This window comes from Psammomys obesus, unplaced genomic scaffold (genome assembly GCF_907164565.1).
Source record: "Psammomys obesus unplaced genomic scaffold, mPsaObe1.curated_primary_1811, whole genome shotgun sequence".
Classification (NCBI taxonomy): domain Eukaryota; kingdom Metazoa; phylum Chordata; class Mammalia; order Rodentia; family Muridae; genus Psammomys; species Psammomys obesus.
In genome coordinates this window covers 1-26,127 of record NW_026595364.1, presented here as the reverse complement: position 1 = coordinate 26,127, position 26,127 = coordinate 1, and the positions used below count along the sequence as shown (strand labels likewise).

General features: G+C 44.7%; 1 protein-coding gene across 1 annotated transcript; it reads right to left on the bottom strand.

Annotated features, from left to right (window-relative positions):
• Positions 1-4,559: 4,559 nt before the first annotated feature.
• Positions 4,560-23,411, bottom strand: LOC129685722 (traf2 and NCK-interacting protein kinase-like; the record flags this gene model as incomplete). Its single annotated transcript, XM_055619234.1, has 4 exons — positions 4,560-4,642; positions 6,562-6,616; positions 18,246-18,376; positions 23,321-23,411. Coding segments are annotated over 4 exons (360 nt in total), but the record flags the coding sequence as incomplete, so codon positions are not given.
• Positions 23,412-26,127: the final 2,716 nt, after the last annotated feature.

Below are 26,127 nucleotides of genomic sequence, written 5' to 3'. Positions count from 1 at the left end.
ACACACACACACACACACACACACACACACACACACACACACACACAATTCCCATGTCTTCAAAGATGTGTTCACTTACTTTCTAAGTCAGTGTGGCCAAGGGATCAATATGTTTAATTGCACATTTAATTACAAGTGAAAGTACTTCACGGAGGTTGAGTATCTACTCGGTGTTTCAGTGGGTTCAAAGTGAATTTGTGGTACTGCTGGTAACTCAGTTCTGTCTCTTAGAATGAAAAAGGTAACGACTTTCAGGAAGGTTAGTGATGTAGCCTTGCCAGGAGTTGGATGGGGAGGGAATGGCCATGTTTGGTGCTCATAGTCCGAAGTTCCACAGTTACCCGCTTATACACTGGAGTTGGTTACACTAGCCTTTGTGATCAGGAGGGGCAGATGCCTTGAGTAGGCATCACATCTTTAAAGAAAAATTTGGCCCTGAAAATCTGTGCTAGTTCTCACAACTACCCCCATTCTCTGCCTTGGGCTTCATCACTTGTGTGGCTCAGGGCAAATGACTTTTCTGTGTCCATTTCCCTGGCTACACATACAGACGTGCCCAGTACCTGCAACAAAACACTGCTACATCAATTAAACAAGTTAATTCCTTTAAAATGCCTCCTGTGATTAGTGCTGGCATGAATGGGGACACGACCATTCTCTGATCATCACTAGACTCAAGGGAGAGAAAAGCCTTTCCTAAGGACTGCAACACAGAAGTCAGACAGAGGCAGTAAGGGGTCCAGTCTTAAGGCATCACTGTCATACATGGAGTCTATTACTAACCAAAAATTTTGCTATATAGCAGATGACTGCAAAACATTCCTTAAGGGAATTGCTGTAGATGTATTTGAGTTGGGGAAACTGAACACAAAAGGTTAATTTTAAAAGCTTCTATTCCAGTTTGGGTTTTGAATTTGATGAAGTTCACAGTCAGTACAAACTAGCAAATTCAATATATTTCAAATATTTTGTGATATTTACTTTATGTCATTATTTATTTTATTTAGAATGAGCACACACACACACACACACACACACACACACACGCACACACACACACACCCCTGCCTTTATCTTTTCTCAAAACAGAAGTGCCTGACAGCAGGCATGGCGCTGGGAAAACAGTGAAGGTTGAGGGTGTGCGCTAGCTAGTTTTTTTTTGTCAACTTGACACAAGCTGGGGTCATCTGGAAAGAGCTCTCTGCAGTTGGAAAAAAATGCTCCTCTATCAGATTGGCTTGCATTTTCTTGATTAACTATTGATGTGGGAGGACCCAGCTCACTGTGGACAGTGAGGTCTTGGAGCAAGACTTTTGAAGGCTATTGAGGTCAGGCAATGGATGGCAAAGACCTGTTCTCCTCAAGAAACCCCAATAAGCCCCGGCAGAAGGCTGTAGAGAAGCCTCCTTGCAATGGAGAATTGAGGGTATTAGAGATGCCAGGATCAGGGGCTGTCCACAGAGGAAACATGTAGGCAGGGTGTGGAGGCATCCTAAGAGAGGCTGTAGGCACAGCAGGAGCGGCAAGGCCAGAGGAGACCAGGCGACACCACCAGGAGCCTTAGAAGCCCAAAATGGAATTGCAGGATCTTGTGTCTCCCATGCTAGGTTCAAACCCAACTTTTGTCCTGTCTTTCCTTGCTCTGCCCATATTCCTCCCTCTTGAATGAAAATGCCTATTTTGTGCTACTGTATATTGAACATACATGAGTTGGCTTTTAATTTTACAGGTTCCCACAATTATGAGATATCTTGAGTATCATAAAGGGCTTTGGGTTTTTAAGCAATTCGATTTCAAACTGTTAAGATTTAGGGGACTCTCACAGAGGAACTAAGTACACTTTGCATCATGAGGCAATCACGAGCCTTTGAGGCCCAGGGGTGGGATTTGGTAGTTTAAAGTGATATGTTTGAGGGCCAGGTTGACAAGGAATGGACTTGCGATGGCTGGTCTCCATTGCCAACCTGACCGGATTTAGAATCACCTAAGAGACACACCTGTGAGCGTGTTAGTGAGGGTGTGACCAGGTGCTGGGTTCAACTTAGGAGGGAAAATCTATCCTGAATGTGGGCAGTGCCAGGCAGGGATTGGAGTCTTTGAATATAAAGGAATGAGGACAAAAACAGCTGACTATCAGCACTTATTCCTCTGTTTCTTGATTTTGGACACAGTGTAATCCCCGCACCCCCAACCCCGATGCCTCAGTTTCTCTGCCATGATGGACGGTATCCCTTCTCTAACCGTGAGCTAAAGGAAATCCTCCTCTCTGAAGTTGCCTTTGTCAAGTGTTTTGTCAGAGAAATGATAACCTGGCCATTGCAGCCCATGGGGTGACACAGGCCTGTGGATGGCCAGCTTGTTCCTCCATGGAAAAGCTTAAAATACCTCCCCAGAACAGCGAAGGGAGAGGAGGCGATGTAGCGACAGGAAGTGAGGCCCACAGCATACAGCAGGCCCCCCTGGGAAACTTGGCACATTACAAGCAGAAATCTGACAGTCAGCAGGCTTTGCAGAATCATTGTTGCTTCCAGGGGAGGGAACTGAGGGGGCCCCTCTCCCCGGGAGTCAGATCCAGGGAGGAGACAGGAGGACTCTCAGAAGAAGAGTGAGGAAAGGCCCCCCTGCGCTCTGCCACCACATGCTCCACGGTGCCCAATGAGAGGCTGTTGCTGGGGAGAGAACACGTCTGGTACCACAGTGACCCTCTGAGAGGAAGGCAAGCAGGGGAGGCTTTGCCTCCCAGTTGCCAATAGCAACTCACACTCCCCTTGCAGGTCTGGCAACTTAGAGACTGCCATTACTTGTGGCTTTTCTGTTCCCTGCCCCTCTCTGTGTGCCTTTCCTCTGTTTAGCCAGGGTTGCTATGTCATTACCAGCTGATTGGGACTAATTAAACCTGCTCTGTGTGGTGGGCGTGTGCCTGTGGGTGGGAAACAGGAGGACGCCAGTCAAGGGCCTAAGCCTTAAGTCATATGAAAAGGGACAAATGACTTGTTCCTTTTCAGTTGAACAGGACAGGACTCGTGTCTAAAGGAAAAAATAGTAGGAGGTCACAGGCTGCTAGGAATTGTCTCCAATGCAAGAGGAACCAGAGATGTAAGACTATCAGGAGGCCATGCCACTTCTTGCCACTCTGCAGCAGGGGAGGGGAAGCACTGGATTTGTTACAGAAAAGTAAGACATAAAAGACCATGATATAAGTACAGATAGAAGTGACAGGCAGCATTGGGCACAAACCGAGGACCACACTTCCAGACCCACCTCATTGTTCACCATCCACATTCCCAACTTGCCCTACTCTCATGTAGTAGCTCTCTTCAGAACAAGTTGCCATTTTTTGGTCAGGGTAAGCTTTTTAAGAACAAAGGTTATACCATTGTACCAAAATAGAAAACCAGCATGCCCTGACATAAAGAAAAAGGGACTGAAAAAAACACAAAGAACCACAATTACCCATGCCAGAGACATCACATGGACCATTAGCAGGTCTGTGTGGGCGCACAGGGAACCACTGTCTTGAGGAACAGAAGGCAGCCAATCTAACCAGCTGACTCCAAATCATCACCATCTTCAAAGAAACGAGCCATGTTGTCAGGAAAACACAGCCCTGCAGTCATAAACTATGGTATTTTCTTTCTTTCTTTCTTTCTTTCTTTCTTTCTTTCTTTCTTTCTTTCTTTCTTTCTTTCTTTCTCCTTCCTTCCTTCCTTCCTTTCTCTTTCTTCTCTCTCTCTCTCTCTCTCTCTCTCTCTCTCTCTCTCTCTCTCAATACAGTATTCTGCCTGCATGTATGCCTGCATGCAGAAGAGGGCACCAATTTCATTATAGATGTTTATAAGCCACTATGTGGTTGCTGGGAATTGAACTCAAGACCTTTGGAAGAACAGCCAGTGCTCTGAACCTCTGAGCCATCTCTCCAGCCCCAAATCACAGCATTTTCATGCCATTACTCAGGCTCCATTTTGGCTAATAGTTCTTTGCCTTGAGGATAGGTTTGACAACTTGCTGGACAGACAGCAGGTAAGAAAGCTGCGAGAGCATGATGAGACTGTCACCTACCAAGTGGAATGCATTTAAAAAAATCTAGCCAGAAGGACCTAGGGATCAGAGGTAATTCATAAGAAGATCGCAGAGAGGCTGGGCAGAGGGCTCAGTCAGTTCGGTGCTTGTCGCGCAAGCATGAGGTCCTGAGTTCAGACCCCCAGAATTCACACAGAAAGAGAGCCAGGCATGGTGTGGTAGGATCATGTGCCTGTAATCCTCGCGCTCCGGAAACTGAGACAGGAGGATTGCTGGGGCGCACTGGCTAGCCAGACACATTGGTGAGGTCCAGGTTTAATAAAACACCCTGTCTATAAATGTAAGGTAGAAGAGCAACCATGAACAACCACCAAGGTCAACCCAAGGCCTTTGTGTACCAGCACACACGTGTACCTATAGACACATGTTCATACATACACACAAAAATGAAAGACAAATGAAAAGAAAGATCACAGAAAAAAACAAAAACAACAACAAAAAAAACTTCACCAAGATCTACAAAATACTGAAGGGTGAACTTACCACTTCTTGGACTTGAGGCGGGGCGCAGGGTTCCGGGGGATGAGGAAGAGGGCTCTCATGGGATGCATGTCACAGAGGGCTGCAGGAGACCAAAAACAAGGACCAGATCCAATCAGAGGCCAACCACAGTACCACCCTGGCTGGGCAAAGTGTGTACATGTCCATAAGGCACTTTCGAGCAAGGGGTTGGAGGACCTGGGTGCTTTCATTTGGCAAACAATCAAAGAGCTGATGTCTAATTAGACAGATCTCACGAAGCACACACTTCAGATACTAACATTCCTAAGGACCGCACCTTTACTTCGTAAGGAAAATAAGGTAAAGGGTCAACATCTAGCCATCTTTGCTGTAAGTAGCCATCTGTCCCTCAAAATATACAGCAGCAGATGAGAGCGAGATTGGAGTGGCTGAGTTTTGTTGTTGTTTGTTTGTTTGTTTTTTTAAACAAAAGCCTAAGCCACAATATGTGGCACCTGAACATTCGGCCAACGTAGCTGTCTTCCCCCAGGAGGCTCAGTTGAACACTGTTCCCTATGACTTTCCAGTACTCTGCCAGAACACCATTCTGTTCCCCAATGTTCCTAGTAGCTTTTCAGGTTGCATGATGTGCTTTGTTTGTAAATTCTCCGGCCCCAGGATGACCAGGGGATGAAGTCAGCTTATAAACATGATGTAATTGTTTATCATGAACACAGTCTGTGTTCTTATTTCAACCAATTCAGCTTATTAGCTTACTTTCTAACAGTGAGAATACAGTTGTTGGGTTCTCTTTTTTTAAACCAAGATTGAGAATATAAGCTCCCTCAATGCCAGAGGATTCTGTGGGTAGAGGGTATTTTTAGTCTTGTCTACCACTCAGGGTGATAACACAGCTTTAAGACTGTGGTATCTGAATTTTCTGACTCGAAAATGTCATTGTGAACAAAGGAAATTTTGTCAACAAACAGTCTGAGTCAATCAAGCTGCAGACAGTATTCCAGAAACTTAAGAAAAATAAGCAGGCAGCAATGGCTTAAAGGCAGAGAGTCCTAAGTCTAAGAATGAACTGTCCTGAAGGTGAAGGGTTTTTTTGTTGTTGTTGTTTGTTTGTTTGTTTTCAGTCCTAGTCCTGTGAGGAATAGCTGAGAAGGGGTGAAGGTGTGAGAATGCACACGCAGAGACATTACTGGGGCAAATTCTGTGTAAAGGGAGATAGGAGAAGGGTCCAGGAAAGGTGGGGAGTCAGGCCATTGTTATGCAGTTCTAGCCCTGGGTGCAGGAGGGAAGGGGGGGCCCCAGACTGTGCTGCAGTCCCTTCAGAGTCAGCGTGGGTGTTGCTTGAATCACAGCTGCCTGCAAAGTGAATCCTGTCTTTCAGGAGAGGCTGCGACTTGGTGTCTCTCCTGAGGTTGGCACTGATGGGGAGATGAAGGCTCAGTCAGGGAGGTCTTTGAGGTCCTGTCTGTCTCCCAGGCCACCACAGCAGTTGCCTGAGGTGTTCTTTGGTCCTAGTACTCAAAGTCCCAGGGCACTTGGGAAGTTGTCAAGATTGCCAGCATCTGGGACACAGCTCCAGTAAGGGCAGGGATATTTAAAACCATAAATAGTAGTATTTCCAGAAGCGGGAACCCTCTGAGTTCAGGTATTTGTGAGAGATACACCTGGGAATTTAGCTTTGGAGTTAAGTTTTGGACATGAGAGCAGACCTTGTTTGTGATCGCCCTGAGTTCTGTGTGAGATGGAGTACCTCCAGAATGAGCCACTCCCTAAGCGGGCAAAGCAAAAAAGACTCACCCCAGATTCACTCTCTTCTTTCCTAGCAAAACACAGATCCGCACACTGCTCAGAAATGAATAGATTCCTGGGTGATTTAAGCTGTCTCTGCTTTCTAAATATGCCACATCAGACCCATGCCGGGCTCAGTGTAGCAGAAGTAGGCCAACCACAGCCCTGGCAAGGAGCCCGCAGGACCTGCAGAACCAGCCAGCAGCAGATTTTACCCCAGAGGAAGGAACTTACGGGGAGCACCTTCTGCCATCTCGATGGCGGTGATTCCCAAGGACCACAAGTCACTCTGCAAGACAAGAAAGCACAGATACACACATAAAACTCAATCGACAGAGGACAATTTGGTTAAACCTGGTAATTACTTCAGAACTGCCTGTGGGGAAAGTAAATCCATTGTCTGTTTACAAACCCTGTTTCTCCCATCCAGCAGCAAAGCCAGAGAAGTCACGTACACATTTCAGTGCGCAAATTTTTCTAGCTGTCTGGCATATTATACGTTTCCAATCAATGCATAAAAAATATATATGAGGTTTTAAAATTTTAATTTATTACTGAGATTTATGTGTCAGTCGAACCATGTGAAATTTTGCTGTTTTCAATCTTTTTTTTTTTTTTTTTTTTAACTTGTGTAGAAGAGTGGGTTTCATGACGCCATCACTGCATCGGCCTAGCACATACTTTTCCTCCTCTCTCTTGTCAGTCCCCTCTTCTCCTCAACAGTCCCCATCATGTGCAGTTTATTCTCTTTTACTGATTTTTATTGGGCTGCGGCTGTTACGCAGTAAATGACACACGTACGAAGTACACCATTTGACGAGGCACGTCACTCCTGTGACGCCACCACCATCAAGGCAGCAAACATCACCTCCAGAAGACGGCACTCTCCCCCATGTAGCTTCCTCTTTCTTCCCCATCCTTCTTCCCACTCTCTAGGTGACTTACCCATCTGTTCTCTGTCACTGTAGATGGCTTCACCTCCTCCATTTTTTACAGAAAAGGAAGACAGCTGTTTGTTTCAAAGTGTTTGAAGGCTCTGCTTGTCGAACCATATCTTGGTGCCTCCTACCTTTTTGTCATTTACTAGTATTCTTACCAAGTGGATAAAATGGAGTTTGATCTCTCTTGCTGGCAGATATTTGGAGTGTCTCCAGTTTGGGCTACTCTATATGAAACAGTTGCATACCTTAATGTCTAGGTCTTGGACACAAGCTTTTATGTCTTCTGAATAAATACCAATAGTTAGAAGTGGCAGAACATTTAGTAGGTATTAGTCACATTCAACTGTGTTTAATGCACAACAATATGTTCCTTACTTTGATAGCATGAAGATGGGGTGTGCACGTGTGTTTCAGCCCGGGGAACCAAATGTTCTCTAGCTTTTTTATAAACTGCCATGGAGAAGCAGCCTTTAAGTCCTAACATGCCTCCTTAGCTTTGGACTGATTTTCATGCTATAACTGGAGATTTCCAGGCCAGTTCTTCCCTCTTTACCAGAGGAATTCCCACGTCTAAGAACATGAATGTTTTTCCACACTCTATCCGGGTGTGTTGGTCTGTAAGCACGGCATAGCCGGAATCATCAAGATGAGGAGGAGACTAGTGAGGTGAGCTCGGAAGAATGCTTGCTCTTCTCCCTCTGCATGATGGGTAAGAAAACGGAATGAGTCTGGTTCAGTGACCTGCATTTGGATAGCATCATCCATCACATTCTCACATCTTAGGGATTTCATGCACATTAGTCAGCATCCTCCTTGGACCATGCTCAAATTATAGATATCAAAGTGAAGCTTCCTCGCTATTTCCATCAAGCAGATGTCAAGGGCACAAGAAGGGGAGGGGGTGGTGAAAAGGTGTAAAAGGAAGGGAGCCATGGTATACATGCTGAGTTATTTCCTAGAACTAAACTTCTCAGGAGCCTGTGAATGACGGCCAGGGTTTTCAGTATTTGAGCAGAATTCCTTCCAATTTACAAAGGGATAGCCAGGGTGACTAGGCTCTCACCAGGGTGCAATCACTTTGAGTGGGTAGTGATGGGCAGAGTAAGGCACTGTGCTTAGATGCCAAGCCCCAACAGCACAGGGAATGTTGTTCTCTCTCTGCTGTCTTTCTGGATTCCCTCCAAAGCCCCATAGACCACTCCCACTCCCAGTGTGTGTACATCCCAGGAGACGACTGTTTCTTGTGTCTCCTGGCTTTGCTAAGCGAGTGCCAGGCTCACCTGCTACTGTTGCCACAGGAGTGCAGCTCGACAAAGATAAGAACACAGCTCTCTTGTACCTGGGTTTTCAGGCTGGCAGACAAAGATAGTCGAGTCATTCTCTGTGTGGGAGGTGTCATGCAGGAAACAGGGAAAAGAGCCTGGAAGTGGAGGTTCAGCATCAAAGGTCCCTGTACTGTTTTGATAACACTCCAGTGTCCTCTGGACTTGATATTTCCTCTAGCAGGTTCCCAATAGCCTAGGAATGGAGCATTTCTGTAGTCTGAATGAGGAAGTCAGGCTCTTGGCTGTTAACTGCCATGGCAGGGGTGGACCGAAATGGCCTTCAGGCTCAGTAAGCTTTGAGCTGGTGTGACAGTTCACACATTTGAAAGGAAATGATGGCCTCAACTGAGAGGGCTCCAGGCCAGGCTTTAGCTGGAGATAAAATGCTCAACACAGCCAGGCTCACTTCTGCCTCTGAGTTTCTGTTCAAACTTCCCTACATGGAAGGAGAGGTAACAAAGAGGACAGGTTCCCCAGGGATGTGCAAGTTTTCCCCTCCCGTCTCCTCTTCTCTAAGAAGTCTGGAACCCAGAAGATTCCCTACGCTGGTCCAACCACTATTCCTCATGCTAGTCGCTCACACAGGTGATTACCCTCACCATGCTGTCTATTGGTACATCGCTAGCTTACAGAATTCTGTGTCTATTCTTTATACCGTTTGTCTCAGTACACACACACTCGGGGTAGGAGAGAGAGAGAGAGAGAGAGAGAGAGAGAGAGAGAGAGAGAGAGAGAATAGGAGATAAGGAGAAAGACAGGGAGAGGGAGGGAGAAGAAGGGAGAGGGAGACACATAGAGAAAATAAGAACAAGAATAAGAATATGGAGGGGGTAATATAAGGCCTTGTATCCTAGATCTTTGTTTTGTTGACTGAACAGTACATAGTAGGCCCTTACTATGGACGTGCCGAATGAACAAACAAGGAGAAGGCACATGAGAGCTAGAAGCAAATGGTTCAGGCTGTCTGCCATCTACACAGATCACAGAGAAGCCAGGCTCCATGTATTAAATGGAGCTGGTGTCCCACTGCCATGGCCATTTCTCCTTTGACTCTTGTCACAATGCCAGGTCTTGAGTACTCATCTTTATCTTAAGTTAGCAACCCATAAACAGCTGCTGCTGATTCTTACTTTGTCAACAGGTGACTGAGGATTGTTGGAAGAACAAAGGTGCTGAGATTCAGTGAGGTTCCCATTCCTAGGTTACAAAACCAGCCTTGGCATCCTACAGGAAACGTAGGTTGGTAGAGAGAACAGGCTTTCAAAGCAGATAGAGCCAGATTCAGTCCCGGGTTCCTAATTTAGTGACTGGCAGAATGCTGCCCAGCTTAGCTTTTCAATGGCACAGGAGGTGCCGGTGGCATGCATGTTCTCAGGAACGCTGCCTAGCACAAAATCTGGTGCACAGCGGGACGCAAGCATATGGATTTTCTTTGCCTGTGCTGCTGGGTTAGGGTTCCTTGGCCTGACCGTTTGGTTGTCATGGTTTCCCTCCATGCAGTTGTGGCAGACACCATTTGTGGGTTAACCTGAAAGCAATTTTGACCCCACTCTCACGGCTACCTCCATTACAGGGTAGCCCATAGCTGCTTCTCCTGGCACCTCAGCAGTGAGTTAGATTTGTGAGCAGAGCTACAGCCAATGAGACATACAGAAACAGCCCTGGGCGCTTGTGCTTTTCCCAAAATAGGGAGCTAACACAGCTGGTGTCTTGGAAACTCCTTTCAACTTCTTAGTGCCTTGAATAAAAACATGGTGTCTGGAGTTATGCCATCCATCTTGCAACCCGAGGCAATACGCCAACTGATGAAGGATGCCAGGGCAGAAAGGTAGGAGGCAGAGTTTCTGAGGCTAGTCATGCTCCCTCATATCAGCTCAGGACTGCATGGCTCTAGACTTCTGGTGATGGAGTAAGAATGCCTCCAGCCAAAGGTACTTGCAAATAATCGTGTGTGTGTGTGTGTGTGTGTGTGTGTGCGTGTGTCCGTGCATGTGTCTATGTGTATGTTGATATGTGTAAAGATATATGTGCACGTTTTTTGTATGTATATGTCTGTGTACATGTGTTCATGTGTATGCATGCATACATGTGTGTATGTCCATGTAAGTACATGTAGTGTGTGTATGTATGTACATACACAGCAATAGTAGGAGAACACGTGAAGAGGCATAGTGTGTCAACAGGGGAATGGGAAGTCTCACCTGCTAGGCGTTCCTGGAACTGTACCATAGGAAGCAGGAATGGTGAGTAAAGAAGAGACGCCTCTCTTGGTTAGCCTTCCTGAAAACAGCAGCTTAAACCAGAGGCCCCACCATACCACCCAAACAACCTGTGCATCCTTGTCTCATCATATGACCAAGGCGGTCATGTGACTCTTGCTTTTTGAAGTCTTTATTTTACATTATTGTCAGGTTCATTTTGGACTGGAGTTATCCCATTTTCCAAAAAGAAATGTTTGTGTTCTTCAATTCTTGGTTGTATGTAGCCAAAGCTGCTTGTAAGCTCTGCTGTGTGTTGGAAAGCTATGAACGTCCCTGACAGACCTTGTTTAACCTTTAGATTCATTAGTAAATCCCAAACACACTTCAGAACTTAAAGGAGAAAAACGCTCCCATTACTGCTGGCAAGATGGATGACGGGAGATGAGCAGGGAGGAGGGAAAGACATGGGAGGAGAGGAAGGCAGACATCGTTTCCTTCGTGGCCACCCTGTGACTCACTCTGGCAGGAGTTTGGCAATTCATTATTTCAGCAGTGCTGTGCCGCCTGGCTTGCAGCATGATTAACAGCCCATCCCTGCTCACATTACAAACAGAACAGAGACAAATTCTGGTGCCTCTCAGAAGGCAGGCACAACGTACAGCTTCTGGCTGGGGCCTGGGGACAGTTGGTACACAGTACCTTGCACAAAACAAAAGAACATTCTTTCTCACTGGGCTGCCCAGCTCAGTGGGAGAGAGGCATCACTAGGCTAAAACTGCCACTCTAGATGAGGAACAGCATTGCCAGAACCTAGTGTGCTTCACTGTAGCCAGAGACCCAGCTCTGACTCTGAGCTCAGACACAGCTGGTAACTTGGTGACAAGACCAAGCCAGCAACAGCCTGCAGACCAAGTCCTCAACTGCCATGCAAAGAGAATGCATAGCTTGCAGGGTTGATATAAGCATTCGATAAGTTCATACGTTCTTAGTCCCTAACACGGCACAGTGCACATAGCAGGCATTTAACAATTAAGGTGCAGATAGACTCTGGGGTCAGTTATTAGCAATTGGCAGCTCAGTCAGTAATACCCGGGCTAGGTAAGCGGCCAATGAGCCACACAGCCCAGTGGCATAAGGCAGGCCTGGCAGAGACAGGGCACCGAGAGGAAACAGGCAGGACATGCCTGTCTTCCTGCATTTCTGTCGCCTCCCTCTGTGGGGCTCCTACTGGCAGAATGTGATCAGATGTCAGATTATGGATAAACAGAAATGGGGATGGCCCAAGCATCCCAAAGCAGGACAGCGTGGTGGTCTAGACGGACAGACAATGGCTTTATCATAGCTCTATGGTGCTTCACAGACATAGTCTGTGAAAATAGTCTCCCATCTAAACACGCACTTGTGGCTTGTCTATTCTTTTTGACATATTTCAGTTGGGAAAAAGAAGTCATATGCACGTATGTGGTCCTTACAGAGACTGACTTAATCTAGTGGTAGGAACTTTAGAGAAGCAGGTTCTAGTTCAAGAGGAGGAAACTACAGGTAAGCAGCACACAGAGAGCTGGGTTGTATGGTATGAAATCGCTGGTTTCCTTAGGTCAAAAATGGCCAAAAAATCAGACTTTCATGAGCCATGTGAACACAAAGCTGTCCTATGGCGCCTCTTACCACATGTCAGATACTAACTGGTATCTTTATAAGTATTAAGCCACTTTGTGGTATTACAACATTGTAATATGTAATTGATTATTCACATTATGTACAGGCCCAGAAAAGTTAAATAGCTCCCCCGGAGTCACTGTAAGAAGAAGAGGCATGGTCAGTTTCATACTGGTTTTGTCTGACTTCCAACTCCTCAAAATCCTCATTCACTTTTCTTACTTACATGCTAAACGGAACTAAGGTAAGGGTCAGTGAGGTTGTCCAGGAAGCTGCTGTTACTGATAACCCCATTTCACAGAGGAAAAAAAAAAAGGCAACACAGATACCTCCTGCCCTTCCTACCTCCACTTAATGTCTGTCATAGAGGAAACTGTGGGGAGATTTACCGTCCATAGGATCAGCACTGTATCGGAAGGAAGTAGGCCAGCTGTGGTCCCACCAGGTGGCACTACACGGTGTCATCTTCTGTCTGGGTGAATTCAGAAGGACCCGTATTTGGAGCTCAGTATACAGGAACTAGGCCACGTCTATAAGTGGAACCACCACACTCGGTGTCAACCTACACATTGTGTTCTCGCTGGCACCTGCCCTCAGTGAGTCTCCCACTAGGCAGCTGCTCACCTCATCTTCAGCTGACCCTCTTGTTCAAAGGAACATTTCGGCCCTGCCTGCGTAGAGTCTGTTCTGGGATACTGGAGTAGCTGAGTGACTTTTTTGCAGCCGGAGGAAATACCTCCACCTGCAGAGGAGTTGCCTCTTCCGTGGGACAAGTCTGTTAATACAGGATAGGTGAATGACACAGTGTGTCAGCAAAGGTCACGCTCGAAGGCCAGAACACACTAGACATGGGGTGTGGGCGACGAGAAATTTTCTTGGACTTCTATTACCTCACTAGCTTAATTATACGAGCAATGTCTATTGATACAAAAACAACAAAGCGGGACAGAAAAAAAAAAAAAAAAAGACCTAAGAATCTGTCATCCAAGTTCTCAGAGGCCAAGCACACCAACGCTTTCCAGGCTATTTGCAAATTGTCCACCACCACCACTGTGTCTGTGCAAGTGTGTGTGTGCATGTATGTGTGTGTGTGTGCATGTATGTGCTGTGCAAGTACGTGTGTGTGTGTTTCCATATCAGCTGAGAGGGAGTAAGACTATATTAAGAGAAATATACTTTGGTATTCACATTTGGGTACCAAATACACATGCTACTTTATGCCTCATTACTTAAGTCTGCATAGTAGTCCACTGGATAGAGAATTTGGTCTTTTTTCAACCAGATCCCAATATATGTGGCCTTTCTTTAGTGGGTATCTCTGTTAAGGAAATGCTTAGGACTACAAAATACCTGTCAGAGTTTATCCTACTGAAATACAATTCACAGTAAGTTTTAAAAATGCCATCTTAAACAGCCTAGGAATTTTGAACAGTTTTATTAATTTCAAATCTTTTGAATGCTTATTATTAAATAGGAAGGCTTTCATTATTGCCCTGCATACTTATCAGGGAAATGAAACCTTTCCTTTTGCTTGAAGTGTTTTGACAGAATTTCTGAAAAAAATAAAGGAAGGGCTCCCAGGGGAAAGCCAGCACACCAGGCAAACGCAATGCAGGCTTCCTCCCAGGCAGTCAGAGAGTTTCCCCTGCACCCAGCAGACTCCACACAAAAGCAGACTGCAGTGAAAACTGCATCTCTTCAGAGTCCTTTCCCACAGAGGTCCTTAGGATAGTCAACTACTTTCACTTTCAAAAGAAACTTCTGGGACTGGAGAGATGGCTCAGTCATTATGAGTATGCATTGCTCTTGTAGAGACCCTAAATTCAGTTCCTAGCATCCACACTAGGTAGCTCACAGCCACCTATAGCTCTAGCTCAGAAAGATCTGATACACTTTTCTGGCCTCCCAAAGCCTCTGCAATCATGTGCACGTACCCACACACAGATCTGCACACACAGCATCAAAAAGAAAAAAATTTTAAAGGGAATTGGAAAAAAGAAACTTCTACCAGTCTTTAAAAGCATCTCAGAAATAAATCAAATAGTAGTCAATCAATAAATGAAAAATGATAAATCACATAACAAAACCAAATTATGGTCTTCTGCAGTTCATCTTCACTTCAAAGCCAGCGATTTCTTGGTGAAGTTTACAGAATCCAATACTATTCAAAGTATGTTTTATCCAATCAAAACCATCTGGAAATGGTGGGAGCATACATTTAATCTCTGTGAAAGCCCAACAGGTTCAGGTCATTGCTCAGGCTGTGACTCCTGTTGGCTCAAATGGGCTGTCCCCTACACAGACCAAATCCTTCAGCTTTATAGGTCTCCAGTGAATGCTCCACTAGGAAATGGTTTACGCAGAGAGATCTCAGCTAAACCCCCCCCCCCCCCACACACACACAGTGGAGATTGAGTAACTACACAGAGTGGCCGAATAGAGAGCTTCAAGTCAACTTGCTGTCAAGCAGTCCCCTGACGACAGACCACATTCCTGGGCACACTGAGCTGAAAACAAGGTTAAGATGCAATAACCGAGAGGTTTTAAAGATGACCATCTTCTTTGGTTCAGAGTAAAATCATGAAGCGGTCAAAATAAATGTTCTGTGCAGCCTTCTGTTCTGCTTCACCCTTTTCATCCACACTTTGGACAAGCTGCTTTTCCCCATGATAGGTGAACAGCGAAGTTCACAGCCTAGGCATGGAGTTTTCTTCCTTGTGAACAACTTACATGCGTTGACTATCTTGATAAACAAGTTCACACTATACGTTAAAAGACTGACACAGTTGAGCCTGTTTTCTCTGTGAGGATTTTTTTTTTTAAATACAAATTCTCTTAAAAATATTCTCTATGCATTAGTACCACATCATTTCTAAATAGTAATTATTAGCAATAGTCTGGAAAAAGAAGCCCAAGATTTGAACTCAATTCCAAGCTTTGGGTTGGTCGAAAGGAAATGTTATTCTGGTTACTTTCCTGGAAACAAGTCAGCCACAAAAGTCTTGTCTATTCTACAGAACACACACACACTGCACATAAATACAGCCATCATGATACTTAAAAGATTAAGACAGGGATGGAAATCTAGACACTCTGCTCCTTCCTGCCATCAGTTGCCTTATTTTAAAATTTAGATTTATTTATTTGATGTGTATGGGTATTTTGCTGCACGTCATGTCTGGGCACCACCACTCATGTGCATGGTGCCCTTGGAGGTCAGAAAAGGACACTGGATCCCTTGGAACTTGAGTTAGAAATGGTTGTGATCCATCATGTGGGTGCTGGAATTTGAACCCTTAGGTCCTCTATAAAAGTAACAAGTGCTCTTAACCCCTGAGCCACCCCTCCAGCTCCCTCCTCGTATATTTTGAAGTGGTTCAAATTATCTATGGCATAGATGTAGACTAGTTATCACTTGTTAAATACAACTACAGTTTGAAGAGTTGCTTACAGCCAATTAAAATATGCATATCTTGTCTGGGATATATATTTTGTAGCGGATCCTCTGGTGGATTTGCAAATGGAATTATTTAAATGTGCTGATCATTAGCAGTTTAAATAAATGACATTTATTTTGGCAGGGGATTAATTTTTAACATAGCAGCTGCTCTTAGACAGATTGCTGTCAGGTCATTAGAGGGACTAACTTTGAAGGAAGGAGTGGTTATTATGTTTTCAAGACCGTCAAGCCTACATTTCCCAAAAGAGGTGACTAATTTCATCAGCGCTCTGAGACACTGGGTCTCAAAGACTGCAGTGTTCCTATCGCTATCACCTGATTTCAACAGTAACTAGATGTGGAGAAGTAGTAAGTGGACTTTAAAAGAGAAATTCCTCAAATATACTCTCTGTTTGGGAAATACGAGATTTATATAGAAGTCAGGCAAACACTGCATAAGACCAGACTATAATAAAAAAGAGCCCTGTAGATTCTTTTCCTAGAGAGGCACTTCGGACTCTTAGTTACTTTCATTTTTTTTTAACATAGCCATTTTATAAGGCAAACCAGACAAATCAAATAATAACCAAACTGTATGCAAAATGACACAAGAAATCCACACGAGGCTCTTCTTCACAGGGTGGGAAAAGTGATTATAGAGTTGTGAATGGAGTGGGGAGAGGCACGTTCAAGTTAAAGTTCAGAGAATATCATCAACTGTGAAAACCTGGCCTCAAACACCCTTTGTGGAATTTTGAGTCCCTGAAGTTCCAAACCAAACCCAGGTAGTATCTCCTTTTGCCCACACGGTGTCTCTCAGTGTGTAGCCTGAGCACTCTGCACTCTAGCTCTCACTGTCCACAGCTTTATTTTCTCTCAACAGGGAGTTATGCAAAAGCATTGCCGTTAGACACTGTAGCTCTCGAGGGGCTCTGTGACTCATGTTAAAGCACTGGCTAGAGGGACTGAATAATGGGAGGACTGCCAGGAGAAGCCTACAGTTTGAACTCAGTTGTGCACTTCAAGTAAAAGTGACAAGGGATACACCGAACTTCTGTGAGCTGCCATGTCACACTAGGAGAAGGCCAAGCCATATCCCTACATCCAACTTCATCCTTCTCAGAGAGAAAACCTCAAAGTGGCTACAGGGAGCCCAGTGGAAATGAGGCTGATCCCTTGTCACTATAAAAAGAATTCCCCGATATTTATATTTTGGTTTGACATAAGAATATCATGAGACTATTAGAGAGTATTAACTCAGGAGGTAGAAGAAACAGGTTGATCAGTGTGTGCTGTGTCCTGGCTGCATAAGGGCCAGGAGCTCCTGTGTGCTACTGCGCAGTAGCCAAGTATGTTCACAACAGTGTGTTGCCCACTTCACAAAGCTAGAAGGAATGATGTTCAAGCTTTTGTGAGTGACCACGTGGGTGTATGCTTGCAGCTACATGGGGAGGGCAGAGGTCAGTCTTGCCTGTTATTTCTCAGGAGCCTGGAGTTTTGAGACTGGGTCAGTCAGTGGCTTGGAATTTGCCAGGGAAGCTAGGCCAGCTGTCCAGAGCTGGCATCACCAGGCTGCAACACCATGGCTGGCTTCTTATGTGGCTTCTGGAAGACTGACTCGGGTCCTGACCCTCATCAGGCGGGAACTTTACCAACTTAGCTATCACTTCCGGCTCGCTGAAACTTTTTTTACCTTAAAAATGTGATACTTTAACAGATCAATATATTTATCCCAATTTAAATACTGTATATGTGTGCATATATCAAAGTAGTTCATGAAACTTCTTCAATATGTACAGTTGGAATATTTTTATGTCAGTAAAAAAAATACTTAGTAGACGAAAAAGGGTAAAAATAAGAATATATACTTTGCTAAAACTAAACTATAATAAAAAACATTAACCTAATCCATTTCTCAAAAATAAGACAGGCTGGACACATTGGCCCACGCCTGTAATCCCAGCACTTTAGGAGGCAGAGGCAGAGGCAAGCAGATCTCTGAATTTGAGTCCATCCTAGTCTACAAAGCAAGTCCAGGAACAAGAACCCTGTCTCAAAAAACAAAACAAACAAACTAACAAAAGAATAAGACGGAAGAGTACATTCAAAAACATTCCAAAGCACAGGAAATAATTTCAATATTATTTTGCAAATGGGCAATCAAATGTGATGAGTGAATTCATTAAGACAATTCTTACTTGAGTGTCTTACAATCCTAGACCCAAGTGATGCTCTTCAGGTCCCCTTTTGTGTCACAAAAATAACACACATAAATGTCTGTGAGAATTCTTCTTTGCAGAACTGAGGGAAAGAGGCCAGACCTGGCTTTCACAGAACAACTAAGAAGTCATACCTTGAAATCATAGGTAGCGTCTGGGTTCTCGTCACAGGCAATGACTTCTGGTGCCATCCAATAGGGGGTCCCAATGAATGTGTTCCTCCTGCCCACTGTTCGGTCAAGCTGGGCACTCACTCCAAAGTCCACTAATGAGGAGAGGACAAACGAATCAGTTAAAGCCTAACGTTGGTTGTGAGGCTAAAATTACCTCATGTGGTAAAACAGATATTTAACATAGAAGTTATAATTTTATCCTAATTTATTTTGCCAGCAAGACACAATAGATAAAGAGGAACCTCAGTTGAGAAAACACCTCCACTTTTTTGGACATTCCCTCAATCTCTGTTCTACATTTGTCCTGCACATCATGCAGGCGGGGTAAATTTTGGGTTGAGATTTTTTGAAAAATTAATTAATTACAATTTATTCACTTTGTATCCCTTCTGAAGCCCCCTCCCTCATCTCCTCCCAGTCCCACCCATGCTCCGTCTTTTCCTCCTATGCCCTTTCCCTAGTACCCTGATGGGGAGGACCTCCTCCCCTTCTATCTGACCCTAGCCTATCAGGTCTCATCAATACTGGCTGCATCATCTTCCTCTGTGGCCTAGCAAGGCTGCACCGGCCAGGGGGAGGTGATCAGAGAGACAGCCACTGCGTTCATGTCAGGGACAGCCCCTGTACCTCTTACTAGGGATCCCATTTGGACACTGAGCAGCCTATGGGCTTCCTTTGAACAAGGAGTCTAGGTCCTCTCCATGTTTGGTCCATGCAGGCCCCCCCCTGGGCCCAGGTATTTTGGCTCTGTTGTTCTCCTTGTAGAGTTCCTGTCCTCTCCAGATCTTTCTATTTCCCTCTTCTAGCTTAATAATAGGACAGTGAGATCACTAAGGAGAGCTATGCAGTGCATATGGGGAAGAGAGTATCTGACTTTAGAGCTTTTGGTGACTCTAGTGGGATATAATCAGGATGCACTGGCTAACATCCAGCATCTGAGGACACTGAAGTGTAGCATCTGAGCTAGAGAACATGGACTATAAAGATACAAATCTTGAAACTGAGCCAGAGGCAGAGGCATGAAACTCATCCTAAACAGGCTAGATATATGACAGGAAATGCCCATGTCCACAGAACTACCTGATTTTAGTAGTATTGGGGTTAGTGGTATCCATTTGGTTCCATGTGGTTTATGACTGTCTGAGTCCTGATATGGAAAAATTGCATAGGTATAATATAGGCCCTATTTACCACATCACATCAAATATTACTTAAACCATAACCTTGAGATTTGTCAACCAGTGATACTGAAGAGGAGTAGGGGTCTTTCTTGAGACTAATACTCCAACCAAGGATCATTCATGGATAACCCAGAACCCCTGCACAGATGTAGCCCATGGCAGCTCAGTCTCCAAGTGGGTTCCCTACTAAAGGGAACAGGGACTGTCTCTGACATGAACTCAGTGGCTGGCTCTTTGATCACTCCCCCCAATGGATGAGGGCAGCAGCCTATCCAGGCCCCTGAGGAAGACAATGCAGCTAGTCCTGATGAGACCTGATAGGCTAGGGTCAGAAGGAAGGGGAGAAGGCCCTCCCCTATCAGTGGACTAGGAGAAGGACATGGGAGGAGAAGGGGGGTAGAGAGCGGGATTAGAAGGGCACGAGGAAAGGGGCTACAGCTGGGATACAAAGTGAATAACTTGTAATAAATAAAAAAATAAATTAAAAAGAAAGGACACGTGAGCCAAGCGCAGTGGCGCACGCCTGTTATCCTAGCTCAGGGAGGCAGAGGCAGTGTGATCTCTATGGGTTTGAGGCCAGCCTGGGTAGGGGTTTTGGTGGGTGGGCTGGGGTTCCTCTTTCCTCCACTAGTATCCTGTCTAGTTAGAGGGTATCCTCTTCAGTCTCCATGAATCGTGCTACTAGGAGTCTCAGCTAGAGTCACCCTCATATCCTCCCAGAAGCCTACCTGTCTTAGGTCTCCAGCTTGTCACAGAGATGCCCCTGCCTACAGTTTCTCTTCTCTCTGCAGGCCCTCTATCGTGGCCCCCCCCTCAAGCCCCCCAGCCTCCTGCACTCTTCTCAGGTCAGAGATTGAGGGAATGTCCAACCAATGCCCAGACCAACCTGAGACCCACCCCATAGGAGAGAGCCAACCCCTGACACTATTAACGATGCTCTGCTATGTTCAGAGACAGGAACCTAGCATAGCTGTCCTCTGAGAGGCTCCACCCAGCAGCAGATAGACACAGAAGCCTAGACTCACAGCAAAACATTGGGCAAAGTGTAATGAGTCTTGTGGAAAAGGTGGGGGAAGGAGAGAAAAACCTAGGTGACAGGAGCTCTACAGGAAGACCAACAGAACCAACTAACCAGGGCTCAGAAGACTTTGTAGAGACTGAATCGCCCAGCCAAGGACCATGTATGGACTGGACCTAGGTTCCCCCCCCCACGGATGTAGCCAATGGGCAGCCCAGGCTTCATGTGGGTTCCCTAGTAAGAGGAGTGAGGGCTGTCTCAGACATGGACTCTGTTGCCTGCTTTTTGATGACTTCCTCCTGCTTGTTGCTTGCTTTTTGATTACTTCGCCCTGGTGGGACTGCCTCACCAGACTACAGAGGAAGAGGATGAGCTCAGTCCTGATATGATTTGATGAGCTGGGGTGGGTGGAGAGGGGAGGAGGATGAGGAAGATGGAGGAAGGGCGCTACTGGGAAGAGAGGAGGGAGGAGTCTAAGATTGGGATATAAAGTGAATAAATAAATAAATTAAAAAAGAACACATTTTTATTAGATCGCCTGTAGACAAGTCTGTAGGGCATTTTCTTCTTAGATGGACCTATACCATTGTGGGTGGAACCATCTCCTGGGCAGGTGATCATGGGAAGGATACTAAAGCAAACTAAGCATAGCATAGAGTGAGCCAGTAAGCAGCACTCCTCCATGGATTCTGCTTCTTCCAGGTTCTTGCCTTGAGTTCTTGTCCTGCCTTCGCTCAATTAAGGGAGTGTGACCTGAGAGTTGTAAGATGAAATAAACCCTTTCTTTAACCTAAGTTCCTTTTGGTCATGGTGTCTTATTACAGCAATAGAAATTTAATTAGGATAGATTTTAACCACGATTTATGCACATTTTCTGTGCCAGTAAAGCCCTTAAGATTGTATCATCATCACCGCCATCCATCCCCAGAACATTTTCATCTTCCACCAGTGAGATGCTATACCACTGAGCAAAAACAACCTATGTCTCACACTTTACCCACTCATCCTCCTGCCCCTGTATCTGGACACTGAATACTCCTATATATGAGCAGAATCACACAAAATGCATCTTATTTCATGTAACACAACATCCTCAAAGTTCACTCGGCTTGAAACGTATATTACAGTTTTCTTCCTTTTAACTGCTGAAAATTTTTCCATTAAATTTCCATTTCTACACTTTATCTTTTCTTCTAGTGATGGCATTCTGGTCCCTTCTACCATTTCTCTACCATGAATACATACTTTTAAATTGCATGATTAAGTAGATACACCAGTGAGTAAATCACAAATTGCTGAATTTGATTATCCCAAGGCTCCATTGAGACCAGCAAAGTAGGGGTTTGATAAAAGATAAGACTATGCTTGCATGAGAATACCTAAGTGTCTCTTGAGAGAGGTGGCATACATTATACTCCTAACAAGTGCTTGTTAAACAGCATCAGGAAGTCCTCTGAAGCTAGACCATCAAGTCTTTATACATGCATCTATTTAGCCTTCACAATGTATGCTCTTATTTTTAAAAGGAAATATTCATGTGATGAACACTTGGCTCCAAGATGCTAACAGAATGAGACTATATGTATATGTATATGTATGTGCATATGTATATGTATATGTATATATTTGTTTGTTTAAGACAGGATTTCTCTATGTAGCCTTGGCTGCCATGAACTTGCTTTGTATATCAAGCTTGCCTCAAACTCACAGAGATATGCCTGCCTCTGCCCATTCAAATGCCAGGACTAAAGGAGCGTACCACAATACCCAGTGAAATTATATATCTTAAAAAAAGGGAAGGGCAAATGTTCAAATCTCTCTGAAAATACACAATCCTATTGACAGCAGATCCTTTCTTGATAATAAAATGAGAGCATTCCCAGGTTTTCTGTGAAAGGGCTCTATAATAGTTTTAACTCTCAACCTGGCTCAGTCTAGAATCACATTGGAAAGAGTTTGTCTGGATGGAAGACCCGGTTCATTGTGAGTGGCTTCATTCATCCAGAGATCATTCTCTGGATCTGGGTCCTGAGCTGTCTCAAAGTGGGGAAAATAAGGACATGTGCATTCACTCTCTCTGTTCCAAGCTATGAATGTGACTCAATGTGTCAAGTTCTTGCTGCCTGAACTTTCTCTCAGTGAACTGTGATCTGGAAATGTGAGCTAAGGCAGACCCTTCCTCCTGTGAGTTGCTTTTTAAAAAAAACAATTTTTTTTTTTTTTTTTTTGGTCAGGATACAGTAACAGAAGCAACTAGAACAGGCTCTGATGGATTTGCCAAAGAAAAGGATTTTCTCACCACCAATTCTGTGGGACGAAGTGGGGCGATCAGGGTGCACCTGAAATGGACTATTGAGAATCTCCTTTGTACAGGAGCCAGGGGAAATTTAAATATAACTCAGTAATTTTAACTAAGTATGACACAGTAAACTGAAGTGTAACTCAAGCCTCTGGGAAGTTAGCAGGACTTCATTATTCGAAATACTTTCAAATGTAAATATTTGATGAATCACAAGATGAAACCCATACACTTGGGCCGTCGGTACCCCATCGTATCGGAAGTGATGCAAACAGTCCTGATGAGCACGAGGTGATGTCAAGGCCTGCGACTTCTAATCATTATAGTGGAAAAAAAATCTACAGTGTGCTCAAGTGTAGGCTTCTAATCCCCACACAGGTCATTCTTCAGGATGACTTGGGAAAAAAACCTTTCAAGTAGAGAAAGACAACACTTTCCTTTCACGTCTGGGGAAACGGCCCCTCATCCACCATGACAGATTTAATGAACGTTGTAAAAGGACTGCTCACATCCATGGCTCAGGGGCTGTGGCTCATACCTAGCTTCACTTCAGCGTTTTCAGTCAGCAAGACGTTCTGCCCCTTAATATCTCGATGAATCACCTTGTGCTGGTGCAGGTGGCTCAGGCCCTGGTGGAACGGAGCAGTGAGAGAGTTAACGGGACACAAACAAGGATTCGGACACACTTGTGAACGCTGACAACCACCCTCAACCTCGCCTCATCAAGCGATACTCACAGTCTATTCTCATTTTCATATTCCCATGTTGCTGAACCAAACCTTGGGCCACTGTCAGGACCAAGTGAAGCATACCCACGGTGTCATGCTGAACAAAACATTAGCTCCGACCTCAGTAGAGCAAACTGCGCGCACAGTGGTGTGGTTGTGCTCCTACCGGACTGAATTTCAGTTAACACAGTGCTGTGGGAAGCAAGGTCCGTCTATGTGGACTAATCTGTAATGGACACACTTAAGAGTTTGCAGAGAAAACTAAGCTGGTCTTTGCCAAATGTCACCTTTGAAAAGGTATTTGAATATCAAAGTTATCTTCAATTATACAGTTTTAATTAAGCATAATGAATTATGGTGCAGGCCAGTCAAGAGCTTTCCTCTTGGCCTTATTCAGTGTGCTCTACATTAAAAAAGAAAAATGGGCTGGGGAGATAGCTCAGTCAAGTGCTTGACTTTTAGCATGTGGACCTGAGTTAGGTATCGCGCTAAGAGAGGCCAGGCATGATGGCGGTGTTTACAGCCTTCGGGCTGGAGAGGCAGAGATAGGTGTATTCCTGGGGGTGGGGATGGGGCTCACTAGGCATTAATTTAACGTTCTAGCAAAGCTGTTGCTTTCCAGGTCAGCGAGAGACCCTGTCTCTAAAAAGCACTGAAGTAACTGAGGGATGACAGTTGAAGTAGCCTTATCATCCACACACAGACACAAACATGCACACACATATACACAAAAAGGAAGTGATTTCTGCTTCCCTTGTTGGCACTTATCCTGTCACTTCTGTAATTGATAATTCTGAGACTCTATGTTGATTCTGTGACACTGAGCGCTCAGTGTCATCCACATCCGACTGTCGGTCTCTCCAGGAATTACTGTGATTTTGACTTTCGTGGTGGTAGTATGAGTTCTCTGAGGTACAGATTTATTATACGGAAATCCCATTTTTTTCAGATAAATTATAAGTTAAAATAATCTAAAATCAGTCCTAAAGAAAAATACATTGGGCTGGTACTTAAGTAGTTAATGCTACCAAGCATCTAAGTGTTATTTTATTATTTATGATTTTCTGTTCTTTCAATTGTTCTCTACAAATAACACAACCATTACATGGAAGTTATACAGACATGCACACACGTGCACTCACATAGCCGTGTACACACAAACACATACAATGTAACTTTTCTTGTTGAAGAAACAGTCTGAGGGTATGTGAGGGACAATGAGAGACACTGTTTTGGTTTCACATTGTTTTTTTTTAAAATATGGTCAATTTGGCTCTGGTAGGCAGTGATTGGCTTTAAATGCCTTCCTTTCTAACACATAAACGCAAGCACTTCTGGGACTGGAGACCCCTTTATCCTGAACCAAAGTGTTTGGAACAGTATAGCAGAACATACATGAAAGAAAGCTCGGGGGCTGGAGAGATGGCTCAAAGGTTAAGACTACTGTCTGTACTTCCAGAGGTCCTGAGTTCAGTTCCCAGCAACCACATGGTGGCTCATAACCATCTACTATAAGATCTGGTGCCCTCTTCTGCCCTGCAGATGTACATGTAAACAGAATGCTGTATACATAATAAATAAAATATTTTTTTTTTTAAAAAAAGAAAGCTCATGCAGCACACAGTGGCTCATGTCTAAAAATTCTTGTGACAAGGCACTGCCATAGCAGATGCTGGCATCATCTGGGAGAAAGCTTTGGAAGGAGGAAGAAACACACCATTTCCATAGAGTTAAGAAGTAAATATCTGTTCTGCCTTTAAAGCCCTGAGAACCAATGGCTGGTCCCCTGTTGGATCTTGGAGACAGGCAAAAATGAACACGTGGGCATCGGGGAGGGACACAGAACTGTTCTTGGAGGCCTCATAGGTACCTGGTGCCCACTGGGTGGCCTCAAGTTCTAAAGGTCTGGTGCTTTCTGGAGCAAGCAGAGAGAAATGCCCATCGAGCAAATGAGAGATTAACCCTTGGAGATAACTGTCAGCTAACATGGAAATCTGTAGCCTTGGCCTCCCTCTTCTCCAGTGTTGTTTTCATTTTTATTTCAGAAATCATTTCTGTCTTCCACAAGCTAGAGATTGTATTACTCTATCTTTTCCCATACCAGCTTTACTGTGAAGCTGAGAGATCGTTCAAGTCAGTAAAGTGCACGCTGAACATCCTGGAGACCTGAGTTTAGATCTCTATTACCTATTTATATAAACAGCAACAATAAAAAGCTGGGTACAACACGGACTGAGACAGGCAGATCTCAAGATTGTTGGCTAGCCAGTCTAGGAAATTGGTGAGTACTGGATGTAGGGAGAGCCTGACTCTAAAGATAATGTGGGGCTGGCAAGAAGGCTTAAAGGGGAAAAGTACTTGCTGTATAAGCCTGAGGACTTAAGTTTGATCCCCCTGTGTCCATGTAATTGTGGAAGAAAAGCCTTGACTCCATAAACTTGTATGTCATGACTCCTGCATGTATGTCATGACACAATACCCTCCCCACATCATAGAGTCACACCGATAAGGTAGATAGTGACTGAGAAACACTTCGGAAAGGATCGACCTCCAGTTTCCAGATGCATGCTCACACACACACACACACACACACACACACACACACACACACACACAC